General features: G+C 39.7%; 1 protein-coding gene across 1 annotated transcript; it reads left to right on the top strand.

Moving 5' to 3' along the window:
• Positions 1–13127: 13127 nt before the first annotated feature.
• Positions 13128–14553, top strand: LOC147624420 (uncharacterized). The gene is made up of 2 exons (XM_086819961.1): positions 13128–13330; positions 13497–14553. Exons 1-2 carry the CDS (start codon positions 13260–13262, stop codon positions 13786–13788), a joined length of 363 nt encoding a protein of 120 aa, XP_086676087.1. The 5' UTR covers positions 13128–13259; the 3' UTR covers positions 13789–14553.
• The last annotated feature ends 598 nt before the right edge of the window (positions 14554–15151 follow it).

The following is a 15151-nucleotide window of genomic DNA, read 5'->3' as shown; positions in this document are numbered from 1 at the left end:
CGCATCGTGTAGCAGAGTGCCCTAATAGGCTACAGAAGATCGCTACTCAAATGCAACCAAATCAAGGGAGCACGTCGGGAATGCCGGTACTTACATGTAATCGTTGTGGCATAGATCATTTGATCACTCAATGTCCACATAATCCTAATGCACCCAAGATTACGCCATTGAATTTGGTTGAGGTCACCAACCAAGCACGAGGAACCACACCTGTTGTACCCGCGAATGTAGTTACACGGTCAATGCTTCAAAATCAAAACTACATTCTTGAAGAGAGGGATACTGCATCAATCGCTCAGGCAAAGAAAAAGAAAACACGACGAAAGAGATCGCTTAATGCCACGAGCTCCAAGCCCAGTTCAAAGACCAACATAGGGACAGGAGACGACCCCGTGTATATGAATGATCCTGAAGATGATTCTAATTCAATAGAAACCATGGGGACCAAAGCCACTACCTTAAGGGAGGAACCCACTCGGGAGCTCAATGAAGGAGAATCAAGCGAGTACAAAAATAAGGGGAAACAGAAGGAAACTTCCTCGGCCCCACAACCAAGTCAGTTAATGCCCTCTCGACCACCCAAACTGACTGAGACTCCCCAAGACAAGCCACGTGGGCCAAAAACCCTCAAGAAAAAGATTGGAACTTACCCAAACCCAGTTGAGGAGATTGAACAAGTGCAACACTTAAGGGGTTTGGTGGAAGAAACACAAAGAGAACTGGAGCCAAACTCGAGAAAAATCAAAATTCCAGACACAGTGTTTCCTACGCAAGTTCAGCCTCACAGGAACCATAAACCGTTAGCTATACCGAGTATCATTCGAGAAGAAAGTGAGGATAGAACATCAGGAAGTGGGCAAACACCCTTTTTGCTTGAAAGAATGTTTAGTGAGGGAATGCCTGACCCCATCGAAGAGGAAGTGATTCCATCTTCACCAGTCCCTAGTCAAGGGGCGATGTCTCGAAAAGTACCGTTGAATGTGTCTAAGCTAATGGATTTCATGTCCTCTGAGATCAGAACCACGATCATATCCAAATTATACAGAGATCCTGAGCTATTCTTAGCTCTTCGGGCATTTCTCAATGGAGAACTAAAGGCGGGGCTACCACAATTTGCAAATATGGATAGACCCGACACGCTTCAAGATGAAGGGGAGCATTGGGATCTACAACCCAACTTTGATGAAGATTCGGTCGTGGAAATACCTGTGAACAAGTTGGGACAGTACTTTGAAGGTGACGAATCTAATGCCACCCTCCCCATTACTACCAAGGGATTAACTCTAAAGGGAATCCTTGATGGTGGTGCTGGAGTGAGCATTGTGACTAAAAACTGTTGGGAATCCATGGGGAGACCTCACCTCGAAGTCACAAACATAGTGGTTAAGATGGCAAATGGAACTATTGCTAAACCTATTGGAATGTTAAGGGACCTTAAGATCAAGGTTCTGGGATACAAGGTACGACATACCTTCATTGTAATGGATTTCTCCAAGCATCCTATGTCATATCAAATGATCTTAGGACATCCTTTCATGAGGGAAGCACAAATGGTGCATGACTGGTCGAAAAACCATGTCTATCTACAATTCCAGGACTCTGTCATTTGAGTTGATCTTGAGAATGGTCGTGCGCATCCCTTAGGAAGCAAGGTTATCATTGATAATCGATCGGATACCACTGTTCACTCTGCCCCATTAAGGTATTGCTATACATGCAAAAAAGAGACTGATGATGGAAAAGATTCTCCTTATATGGATGTTTTACCGGGTATGACTGAGTCGGATAACGTGGATTGGGTACACCTAGCGGCAACCATAGACACATGGGGAAATAGAGGCACAAGTTGGGTAACACCTGAGGGGCAAGATATGCCACCGTTAGTGCCAATAAACATGATAGGTGTTATGCACTTGACTCCTAATGGCGAGAACGTGGCAAACTCCACTGACACTGAAAGTAGCGAAGACTCTGACCAATGTAACTCTGAGTATGAATCGCAAGAAGAAATTGACCCTGAGCCTGATGGGAAAAATGAATCAAATATTCACCCAAATGTGGAAGCAAGGTGCTCAACGCCTAGGACAGTGGCCTCCTGCAGTTCATCCGAAAGTGAAGATCGACCAAGTGAGTCCGAATCTGATAGAAACAAAAATCAAAAACTTGGTAAGAAGAAAACGAAACATAAGCGCCAACGCTATCGAGCTAATGTACGCACTGCAATAAACAAGGAAAGATCCACTGCAGAATGGCTTAGTTATGTAGGAGCCATTGATGCTCATCGAAAGATAGCTAATAATTGGGGACAATATCTCCAAAGTGTCATGTGGTGTATTCCGCAACCTCATGACGTCGCCCAATTAGAAATCGAAGAGAAGCCGAAACTAAGTCGTACTGCAAGAAGGCGGCAAAACCAAGAGTTGGCTCAACAACAAAAGGAAGCGGAATTGAAAGAAAAAAGTCTGGCACAACAGGAACCAGTAGACTTACACCCCGCACCCGAGCATTTCAAATCATTCACCACAGGGGAACGTAAAGTAGTCTACACAAAAGCCCAACGAACGCCTACCAATGGGAGTAGCGGTGTCTACGATGGCCCTGCGGTAGTTAAGGAGATAGATTTAGCAGATCCGGGTGAGGAGTCTAAACCAGTTTATATTGCTCAAGACCTCACCAAGGCGGAAGAAGCTGCACTTACGAAGCTTCTTAAAGAATTCAAGGACATATTTGCTTGGACATATCATGATATGAAGGGTGTTCCACCCTCGGTGGTGCAACACACGATTCCAATGATTAGCACTGCTAAACCAGTCCAGCAACGTCCCTACCCAATGAATCCTAAGTACGCAAAGATTGTACAAGAGGAAATTGAAAAGCTTGTAAAATGTGGATTCATATACCCTATTGAGCACTCAGAATGGGTTTCTCCGATAGTCATCGTACCAAAGAAGAATGGGAAACTCAGAGTGTGCGTTGATCTCAAAAAGGTTAATGCAGCCACCAGAAGGGATCATTACCCCTTGCCGTATTCTGAACATGTGCTTGAAAGAGTGGCAGGCAAGGAGGCATATAGCTTTTTAGATGGGTACTCGGGTTACAATCAGATCACAATTGCAGTCGAGGACCAAGCTAAAACAGCATTTATCACGGAGTTTGGAGTGTTTGCCTTTCGCGTCATGGCTTTTGGCTTGACCAATGCACCTGCAACATTCCAACGATTGATAAACACGGCCTTTAAGGAATATCTAAGGGACTTCTGTGAAGCTTTCTTAGACGATCTTTGTGTTCATTCCTCTTGGGATGAGCACTTGATGTGTTTACGAAAAATATTTGAAAGGTGTAGATTATATCGCATCTCCTTGAATCCTTTCAAATGCCAATTCTGGGTTAAACACGGAGTTATCTTAGGGCATATAGTGTCCAAAAATGGGATTTCCACTGACGAGAGTAAAATCAAGGTCATTCTGGAATTACCCCCACCCACCAACTACAAGGGAGTCCAACGCTTTATGGGCCACGTTGGTTATTATCGAAGATTTATTCTATTCTTCGCCGAGATAGCTCGACCATTGTATAAGCTTCTCATCGAGTTTATTTGGACCGAAGAATGTGATCGTGCCTATGAGCTATTAAAGAAGGCCTTGGCGAGTGCTCCAATCTTGAGAATGCCTAACTGGGATTTACTCTTCCATGTGCATATTGATGCATCAAACTTTGCTATTGGGTGTGTGTTAACTCAACCTGGAGAACACAAGCTAGACTACCCCATTAGCTTTGCCAGTCACCAGTTGAACGATGCTGAGATGAACTACACCACTACGGAGCGAGAAGGGTTGGCAATGATATATGCAGTAAGGAAATTTTGTTATTACCTCCTTGCCACCAAGTTTGTTTTCTATGTGGATCATCAAGCATTGTTGTATCTGGTAAACAAACCATGCTCCACAGGAAGAATCACACGATGGCTATTGATTCTTCTTGAGTTTGATTTCACTGTTGTTGTGAGACCTGGCAAAAAACATGTTATGGCTGATCATTTGTCTCGCATACCTAATGGTGAGGCTCCTACGGGGGTTGATGATGACTTACCTGACACTTCCCTGTTCATGGTGGAGACAATGCCTGAATGGAGTGAGAAGATTGTTAACTTTTTGGTTAATGGCTTCCCACCCAAGGAGCTTCGTAAAGATCTAGCTCGAAAGCTAATCAAAGAATGCGAACCCTATTGCCTGATAGCTGGGACTCTTTATAAAAGAGGAAAGGATGACGTTCTTAGGCGTTGTGCCCGAGAGGATGAGTATCTATACATTTTGCAAGAGGCACATATGGGCGTAGCCGGTGGTCACTTCTCAAGAGACTTAACTGCGCGAAAGATCTTACAATCAGGGTATTGGTGGCCCACTATGTTCCAAGATGCATCACTCTTTGTGAAGGGTTGCGATGAATGCCAACGATATAAGAAACCCCAGAGGAAAGATCAGATGCCCCTACATCCAATCAAAGTAAACCAACCATTTGAAAAGTGGGGTTTAGACTTTGTAGGTCCAATTAGCCCAGCGGCCCGAAACACACAATCTCGCTATATTATTGTGGCCACTGACTATATGACCAAATGGGCTGAAGCGAAAGCGACACGTAAGGCAGATGCGAGGACAACAGCCAAGTTCCTCTTTGAAAATATAATCACACGATTCGGTTGTCCTTTGGAACTTGTGAGCGACAATGGTACGCATTTTATAAATGAAGTGATTAAGGAGCTCACAACAAATTTCATGATATCCCATCATAAATCTACTCCTTACTATCCGCAAGCGAATGGCCAAGCCGAGAGTACCAACAAGACTTTAATCTCTATTTTGACAAAGACAGTTGAAGCTCATCGCACGGATTGGGATCTAAAGCTTACGACAGCTTTATGGGCCTATCGTACTGCGTACAAAGTGGCTATTAATTGCACACCATTCAAAATGGTATATGGCCAAGAAGCAGTCATGCCGTGGGAATTTGTCATTCCAAGTCTTCGTGTTGCTACTCAAGAGGGTTGGGATGGTAATCCCTTAGCAGAACGTCTGTATATCCTTGAGCGGCTAAACAATGAATGCTAGCTTTGTTTGCAATTAACCAATCCATCCCAAGGATTCCATCATAAAATTCCTAATGGCAAGACTCTAAAGTGGTCATGAGTTTGCTCATTACCCAACTCAAAATCAAGGTTCCCTATAGAGTGGCGAGATACTTCTTTCCCACACTGGCTAACTCTACAGTCATTCTAGCTGTTTTTGGACTCAAGTTTAATTTTTGCAAGCACCTAGGAGAAAGAAATGAATGGGTACTTCCACAATCAATCAAAAGCTGAAATGGATTACTGTGATGAGTGGCTGGGGTTTGGATTACACCAAATTGTTTATTCGGACCTTGGTGTTCTACTACCGCATGGACGGTGGCACGCTCTTCTTTAGCCATTTCCAAGGTCGGTTCTTCACTTATAATACAGGCGGTCCTAGCAACTGCTCCTCCGCAGCCTCTGCCACGCCCACTGCCTCTTGCAGCTTGGTTGATAACGGTCTTGATTTCCTCTGCTACCTTGGGAAAATGATGTTGCCATCTTGGGATAGTTGGCTCTAAAGTGTCCCGGCTCATTGCACTCAAAACACAGAGGGCCTTCTCTGGAAGAAGCAGCATACGAGCGGGGGACAAAAGAGTTGCCTTGTCGCCCTCTGTTGTAGTAGGGGAAATTCGGTTGGGGTTTCTTGTAGGGTTGATCTTTAGGATTTGCCTCAGGGTAAGATCTCTTTTGATGCTTAGGTTTGTCAGTCTTCATTTCTTTTGCAAGGGGCTTTGCTCGTATGAGAGCATCCTGTAATGTGCTTGGCCTCATTGCTTTAAGGCGGGAATCTAAGGGTTCATTTAGCCCTTGGCAAAAACGAGCCACTTGCTGGGAAGTAGTCATAGCTGGGGCATACTTCCAAAGAGTGATAAATTTGGAATAGTAGTCCTCAAGAGTTAAGTTGCACTGCCTAAGACTAAAAAACTCATTCATCTTTATGGATTCATGGGATGGGGGAAGATATCTTTCCTTCACTGCCTGCTTGATGTCTTCCCACGTTTGAGAATGCTCGGTGACTTCCTTGTCACGGCACCACTGTTTCCACCAGATTTTAGTATCTTCGATGAGGCAAAACCGTGCAAGCATAGACTAATTTGCTACTCCAGTACCGGCGGCAGAGAAATAATCGTCCATCGCCTCAATCCAGACTTCAGCATCCTTCTCAACCTTTGAACCTTCTCCTTTAAAGGAGGGAGGTTACATTTGCTTGAGCAGGAGCTTCTTCTCCTGGGTATCAGTGTAAAGCGCATTGGGAAGTGGAGGGTGATCGTCCTGGCCATCATTGTAAAAACAATTTTAAGATTACAAGATTCATATTTGGACAACGCTTATTTTTGGAGAGTAAAACATTGAAATTATTTTATTTCCAAATATTTACAAGGACAAGTTTTATTACAAAGATCTGAGACTGATATAATTAGTCTTATTTGCTATCAAGGGAAATTCCTAGGCTTGACTATGACATAAGGGTAGAGCAGTCCACATAGGTGAAATATGGGGGTTCCGCTGTAGTTTCTAAGACTCTAAAAACTGATGGTAAGGGTGGGAGCTTAGAACAAACCAAAATCAAAGAAATTTCCATCATCCCACAATCACTATGCCTATTTCTTGATCAAGAAATCAAGAAAGTAAAGAGAATTTCGAAGAAACTTAAGAAAGATCAAGAAAATCAAGAATTCCAAGAATCTCTCAAATTTTCTTGAATCTTTGATGGAAATGGATCAAAGACATGGCTCTATAATGATGGAAAGAGAGAGAGAAAGAGAATGCACTCATAATGGAGTACCACATGCACTCAAGGGAGTACCACCATAGCCATGGAAGCTTGGAGCTCCAAGAAAGTATGATTTGATTAGTCAAATGATTAGATTCCCCTAATTATAATTTGTTCACTTGTATACTTGCCCACCTTTTCACACTTATTAATGTTGGGCCCCCATACTTGCCCGGCCATATCCATGCCCATGGACTTCCCTTATGTCCAAGACCAAGCCCCCTTCATTATATTTTTTATTAGGCAGGGTTGATGAGGGTATGAAAGTAGAGTAACCTTGAACTTTCTCAAGCACTAGTTACATCTCTTGTTGGAGTTGATGGACAAGTTCCTGGGCTTGTTCAATACACTCTTTTTCCACACTGGGAATAGGATAATCAAGTATTTCTTTGAGCTTGTTTGGGGTTGTTCTTTGACGAAGCAAGGCTTTGGTTTTTTCTTGAGAAGCTAGAGATGCACGATCATAGTCTTCTAAGACACTTTGAATTGAGACCTCTTCTTGGCTTTCACCTAAGTTTCAATACACTCTTTTTCCACACTGGGAATAGGATAATCAAGTATTTCTTTGAGCTTGTTTGGGGTTGTTCTCTGACGAAGCAAGCTTTGGTTTTTTCTTGAGAAGCTAGAGATGCACAATCATAGTCTTCTAAGCCACTTTGAATTGAGACCTCTTCTTGGCTTTCACCTAAGGTTCTGCATACTTTTGAGTGTTCCTTGTGGTTTCGGGTTTGGTTATGAGGGTAGAGGTTTTTTTTTTTGTTATTGGGTGGAGCACGAGCTTTCGTTAATTTTCCTTATTCTTCCCTTGCAACCTTGTTATTACATTGAGTGGAACCATGAGAATCATGCCATTGCTCACACTTATCAAGTGAAGGCTAGTGGAGGGGGTGAGCTCAGCTGCTGCTGTAAGTACAATAGGTGCCTTGGAGTGGGTAGTCTTTGAACAAATGAGATACTCCACACTCATTGCAAATAGCTATAGGTGCTAATGGATTTAATTGTTGAAGTCCGGATTGTGGCATACTGGATTAGCTATTGGCATTCCCTTATTTAGACATTCAGTAATTCTATGCAGGCCTTGAAAATGGTGAAATTGAATGGGTTGTCATCGCACAAGTGCCATGGGTATTGTTCCTCTTTCTAGTGGGCCAAATTGATAGTAGAGTAGAACAGGTTCGGAAGATTCATCTTGTACTTGATAGTAGCTTGATAGTAGCTCAATTTGGGTGGCTCTGAGTATTTAACCTCTTCTCCTTCATACTACTCAAGGTCCTGTGCCTCTTCCACTCCAACTTGGTGCATAGGGGTCACTCACGGAATTGGTGGTTGGGGTGGTAAGACAGGGGGTGTTCACTTGGTGTGCAGCGAGAGTTCAAGTGTTTTGTGCGCGATACGTAATCTCGAATATATTCTTCTTTGTTTTGCTGGAGATCACCTAGTTGAACTGCAACACTCCACTTTCCACCCCCACTTTCCACCCGCCGATGCGTGCAAATCTGAGAATGAATAGTGTTTTGAGTGTGTTGAAGTCAACCTTCTCCTCAAGTTTTGACCCATGATACCATTGTCCTACACTTCCATCTAGAGTTAGACTAAAGGCACTGATTTTAGTAACATTATCAAACTTCCCCAACTTTCACATACTTGCTTAAACATCTCTAAGTGTTGGATGGAATCACCATCCCCTAAAAAATTCGTCAGAAATTTTGCAATGTGCACTACTTAATGTGTGTTGCTCTTAGTTCACTTGCTATTGCAAGTTCTTGTGCAACCCCCCTTCCCATTTCTCTCGCCATGCCTAAAAGGTTCGCATGCATTGTGACCATTGGTGTAGCTATAGGAGGGGTGCGTATAGATAGTATCCATGAGGTGGGGCAACATATCTGGCAAGGTTATTGACTACTAGTCTAGCATGTGCTCGTGGAATTTGTCCTATTGGTTGTATAAATAAAACAAAAGGAGCTGGGGGAATGTGAGGTGCTATTCCTCGACCATCTCGTCTCGCATGAGGTGGCACAATGTTTCGACCTCTAATGACATTTACCATGGGACATCTCGTAGATGCCAATGGTACTGTAAGAGTTGGATTTCTAAATTCTCTCTGTATTTCTTCAGCTTGGATGACTTGCTTGTGGGCATTGACCTCCACTAAGAACTCTTCAAGATCCTTCATTGAAAAGATTGGGGGATTCAAGTCTTGTTCTTCCCCATCTTGAGGTGGTGGGTCACTGGCCACTAGATGCTTAAAAGCCATGTGGTCTTGGGGTCTTCTAGGTCTTGAACATAGTCTTCTACTTCTTCCTCGTTTGTTAGCAAGAGGTGGGACACACGTTTCTCTTATTGTGAGATTGGGGCAATTGGTACTCCTTCCTGTTGTTGTAGCAGTTGCAACAAGTACCCAACATTTATGCCTTGAAGCCCGAATTAATTCCATGGGATAGATGTAGATGTAGGCTCTCTCAGTAAAGAGGAGGATATCCATACTTTGTTGCGCTATTTGTGGGGATTGCTCAATATGAGTGCGAGCTAGCCATTCTCGTTCCTCTTCGTCGTACTTCTCATTATAATAGGTTTTAGGCTCTTAGGTGTTGGGGTGTGAACACACATTGGATTTCTAGTGTTTGGGTCCATATCGAACCAAACCATTCTTGTGCGTTTGAATGGCAGAAAGGGTGGACCAATTTTGAAGTCAAGAGATTGAGGTACAATTACAAGATGTATTCCCAAGGTCTGGGGATATTCCGTTTGCATCTTCTTCTACCCTAGGAAATCTCTGTCAACACAAGCCTATAGCATAGTCTACAATTGTGTTCGAATGTGCTAAGGAGGTACATAACCCCTCGGGTGCAGTTTCTTCCTACCTTGGATCCATTGAGTCTTTGCTATAGTGGTTGTGTCTAAGGCGTCAAAGGTTTGCCAATGATGAGTACTCAATTGAGTGTCACCAGAGCTTCCCAATCTCTGGCTTAGTTGGTAAGAAGACTCGGGGTGGTTTGAGACACTATCGTCATTGGTCACTATCCAAATTTTGTCTGTATCTCAAGTGCATGAATTTCCTAGTGTGGCTAGGTCAACGTGAAGAGCATGATGTTATGGCCTATTCCTAGCTACCGTGACGTGCAATTATTCTAAGCTTATCGTCTTGAGTGTTCAGCCCTTACGATTTGACCCAATTAAAGTGCGCGATGTTGTTTTGTTTTCTTTTTTCTTAGTCCACTCAAGAGTATAATTTAACGCGTATTAATTAATCAAAGATTGATCACATAAGCGGGATCGTAAAGATGACGTAAAGCGTACAAATTCATATACAATGAATGTGCCAACGCTTGCGTATGTACACTTGCTCGTGGATTTGTGCATGTTGTGAAGTACAGTGCACTAATGCATGCCTATTATTTATGTATTGGTGGGTGCATGGTGCAAGTGATAGAATGTGTGTAAAAGCGTGCACATATGCATATAAGGATGCGTTTGTGTCATGTACACGTCACGGGTTAAGAAATTTATATAGGCACACACCAGGGTATAGTGAAGCCCAATATGTGTAATGACCGTCATATAGCAGGCGCGAGAGGGTAGAGATGAGTGGTAGGATTTTAAAAAATATATAATTTTTATAATTATATATATATATATATAATTTTATTCAATTCAATTTCTTTAAAAAAATTTACAAGATGTTTTTTAAAAATTCATTAAAATTTTTTTATAATTAATTAATTAATTATTTAAAGCTTTAATAATTAACCGTTCGTTAAATTTATTAGTATTATTATTAGTTTTTCAATCAATAAATTAACAAAACTATTTAGTTGATCAATAAACTTTGAGTTAATTATTAATGAATACTAATAAATAAATAAATAAATAAATAAATACTCAAGTTAACTAATTAATTTAAAAAATTAAAACATTAATATAATAATAATATATATAGTATATTTTTGTTATTTATTTATTATTATTCTTAATCAAGTAATTAATTAAGAAATTTTAAAAAAGAAATTATTAATTAATCTATTTTTATTTTTTTTAAATTAATTAATTAAAATTAATTAACTAACTAATAATTTCTTTTAAAAAATTTATTTCTTGATGAATAAATTAATTAAAAATATTTAATTAATTTATGTATTTTATTAAAATAATTAATTTATTATATTCATTACCTACTATATAAATTATAATGCTAATTAATAATTAATTTATATTTTTTATTCATTGATAACTATATTAATTTATTATATTCATTACCTACTATATAAATTATAATGCTAATTAATAATTAATTTATATTTTTTATTCATTGATAACTATATTAGTTAACTACATTAATTAATTAGTAATTATATATGTGTTTGTGTGTGTGTGTGTGGCAGGTGGAGCCTGTGCAGGTAGGTGGATGCTGGTGAGAGCAGCAATGTGGAAAAGAGCTGATGCAGGCGATGTCGGTCAGGTACGTTTTAAAAAATATATATTTAGCTAACCTCCTTTTTTACAAGTCGCGTGGCAGCAGAGCAAAAGAGAGAGAAAGATAGAGATAGGAAAGAAGAGAGAGAAAAAGTAAGGAAGAAAATGAGAGAGGAGAGAGAAAAAGCAAGGAAAAAAAAGAAAGAAAAGAAAAAAGAAAAGATAAAGTTTTATAATTTTATTTTTTTAAAATTTTAATATAAAAAGAAAAAGCGGGAATTTAAAAAAAATAAATTAACAAAATATATGTGTATATATTTAATATATATATATATAAGTGAAAGAGCTAATATATAACTATATATAAGTATTTTCTTAAAACTTATCTTTAAAAAAAGGATAAAAAAAAGTAGTGATGTGGGTGTGCTTTTTTTAAACATTAATTATCAAAATACAAATCAAAACGTGGTGAAATTTTTAATTTTTAATTTTTGGATATATATATATATATATATATATAAAGTACTTTCTTATATTTTTACAAATTTAAAAAAGAAGTAGGGGGGATTTTTTTAATAGTAATTTAAAAAAAAGCTTAAATAGAGATGAGAGGAAAAAAGAATTAGAAAAGGAGGGAAAGGTGATTTTCACTCCAAAAATGTAAACATATGTAAATGAATATATTAACGAATTCCTCACAGAATTGCTAACAATTCAAGTACTCATTTGCAAATATGATAATGAAAAACATAGGATTAATTTAGTACTTAATTCTACAACACGAAAAATGAGCTTAATGAAGCTCAAATCCATATTTTTTATTGATCTTTGAGGTAAGATGATGTGCGGATGTGTAGAAACACTCCAAAACACTTATGATTCATCAAAGAATCATCCTTGCACTGAAAGATACACGTTTTAGCTAATGTTTTTGGGTTTTTTTACTCACTTCTAGTTCACTAATTACTCTCTTAATGAAAAAACTAGTTCATTAAGAGAAATAAGTGAATATCAAGTGGTGTGTTTTTTTTGGATTAGGGTACCTAAACCTATTGCTAACACTCTAATGCAAATAAACGCAACAAAACCCACTCAAAAATGCAAAAATTAAGGCATTTTATGCCTGTGTTTATGCACAAAAGAGAATACTAATTTACTTCCTAATGCAAAAATTGATTAAATAAATGCAACCTAACCTTATAAACACGTATGTGAATGCTAAAGAGGACTTCACTCATAATCAATCAAATCACAACAATAACCACAAATAGATCAAAAATCAAGCAAAACAATCTTCTTTTAGTGAACGGCAAATAGTCTCTCAAAACTAATTAAGAGAAAGAACATAAAGCTAGGGGCTAATCCCCGGTAGCAACGCCATGTTAAGGCTCATCCATGTGCTTGGGGCTTTACCTTATTTGTCGTTCGGGGACTTGCCACCAGTCATAGGTTGCTACTTCCGTTGAGGGGAGGCTTAGCTCCTTCTCCTCTCCTCATTGTCATCAAGGGTATTCTTGAGGTTATGACTCTCCCTCACTTCTCACGCTCACTAATTAGATAATCACAAGCTTAATAATTAGATAATCACAAGAGTCTCTTCAACACAAGTAATTGTTGAATATGTGCAATTGTGTGTTTGTGTATCCATATGTGTGTGTGTGAGCATCCATAAAAAGGGTGTACACACTCATTTATATGGTTGTGTGTTTATGTGTGTGTGAACCACCTCTTAAGAGTGGATAAGTGTGCATTTAATAAGGGTCAAAGGGTTTGGTATGTGGAAAGGACTATATAGAGAAAGACTTGTACTTCATATTATGAATCAATCGAATCAAATCCATTTCAGTCGTGTTTTTTACTCTCTATCTAGCACTCACTCTCTTTCTCTATATTTATCGAGCTCCCAAACACCATAGCCATGGCTAAACCTCCTTAGGTTATGCTAACCCTAACCCTAAGATACCAACAATGGTACTTAGGATTTACATACTCGTGAAGATGCTCTTGTTGATCAAGCATATGTTGATGAAGGCCACCACGTGAGTGTGAATGCTTGAAGAAGATTGCCCAAGCAACCCCAACACATAGTAGTCGAAGCACCCATGTGAATAAGAGCTTAGGTTTTTTTTTTTCTTTTATTATTAAAACCTGATCCAAACTATTTTTTTATAATTTTCTAACACCTTATCCTCTTCATTGTGGTAGGAAAGGTGGTGGAAGCTATGGTGCAGATACAAGTATGCGTGCTAGACCTACAGGCGAAGTAGCAACAGTGGGCAGAAGCCCCCCTGGAAGCGGCGATGTTGTGAAGAAGAAGCCAGTTGCAGGTGCTGCAGACGCGAAAGAGAAGAGAGTTGTGCTACGTGTCAGAGGTAGAGGCGTGGAAGACGGTTACAACTACAAATCTAGGACTGTAAGGCGATGTAAGATGCACTGCAAACGGAGGGCTGTGCTGATGACAGAGCAGCACCATGGGAATCAACAGAGTGATTGGTGATTTGATAGACGTCGCCGTAAAATGACAGCTACATCTTCATCAACATTGGCCTAATATTTCCATCGCTTTGATTTTGTGGAATCATTTATGATCAATGAGGAGAAACTCTCCCAAGATTTATATGTGTTTGTTTGTTATATGTTATGTATTGCCTTGATTTATAAAAGGCAATGTCATGTTCTTTTGTGTGTTGTTGTTGTTGCTATTATTGTTGTCATGTGGTTGTGACCTAAATCCCGTGTTGTGACTCTACCCAAGTGGCACCTCTGCAAGCATGAAAAACTGGGACACAAGCCCACGATTTATCCTTGCAATAGTAAGAGAGATAGCCCTTTAGGGGGATTTGTTGGGAATAAGGTCTTGTATATGTGTGTTGTGTGAGTGTGTACCCTGTTCCTTGTTTGTTCCTACCCTTGGAAGCCACCTACTAGCATGAGAAACTAGGCTATGGACCTAAAATTAATCCTTGACTAGAGTGTGGAAATCCCTTAAGGGTGAGTGTTGGAATCAAGGTATTGCCTATGTTCATGTATGTGCGCCCCAACTCACAGGGGGTGTTGGAATATGTGCAATTGTGTGTTTGTGTATCCATATGTGTGTGTGAACATCCATAAAAAGGGTGTACACACTCATTTATATGGTTGTGTGTTTATGTATGTGTGAACCACCCCTTATGGGTGGATAAGTGTGCATTCAATAAGGGTCAAAGGGTTTGGTATGTGGAAAGGCCTATATAGATAAAGGCTTGTACTTTATATTATGAATTAATACAATCAAATCCATTTCAGTCATGTGTTTTACTCTCTCTCTAGTGCTCACTCTCTTTATCTGTATTTGTCAAGCTCCCAAACACCATAGCCATGTCTTTCTTGTTTGATCCTCCTTAGGTTTTGCTAACCCTAACCCTATGATACCAACAGTAATAAAGTAAAATGGAGAGAGTCCTCAATTATAATAGAAATTTGATATATATACAAGGCAATAGTGTTCACACTCACTCAAAGTGTGTCCACTCAAGATGCCCAATGCAATATGCAATGCGTGGCTCATAATTTGGCCTTATACAATATGCAAATACACTTCTCATAATACATTCTTCATTCTTTATTCTTGGGAAGCCTTGTGCGAACAAGTCACTACGGCCATAGAGAGGCATTGGGCACCATCGGATTGGGAAGTCAAACTTTGTGTAGATGAGCATAATGCATGTTTGTCATTTCCAGTGATGTCCAAAACTATGTTAATCGAGGTGGTCATGTGGATCATAATTTTGGTAAATTATTAGGTGGAGCTTCCTTCAATACATGTGGTTATGCATGTGTGCATATGGATCACTGGTTCTTGGCACTTCCATTTGACCCAG

Source organism: Cibotium barometz, chromosome 25, assembly GCF_041138505.1.
Source record: "Cibotium barometz isolate CiBa-2024 chromosome 25, ASM4113850v1, whole genome shotgun sequence".
NCBI classification, from domain to species: Eukaryota; Viridiplantae; Streptophyta; class Polypodiopsida; order Cyatheales; family Cibotiaceae; genus Cibotium; species Cibotium barometz.
The sequence above is the reverse complement of the archived record's forward strand: the minus strand, read 5'-3'. Positions and strand labels throughout refer to the sequence as shown.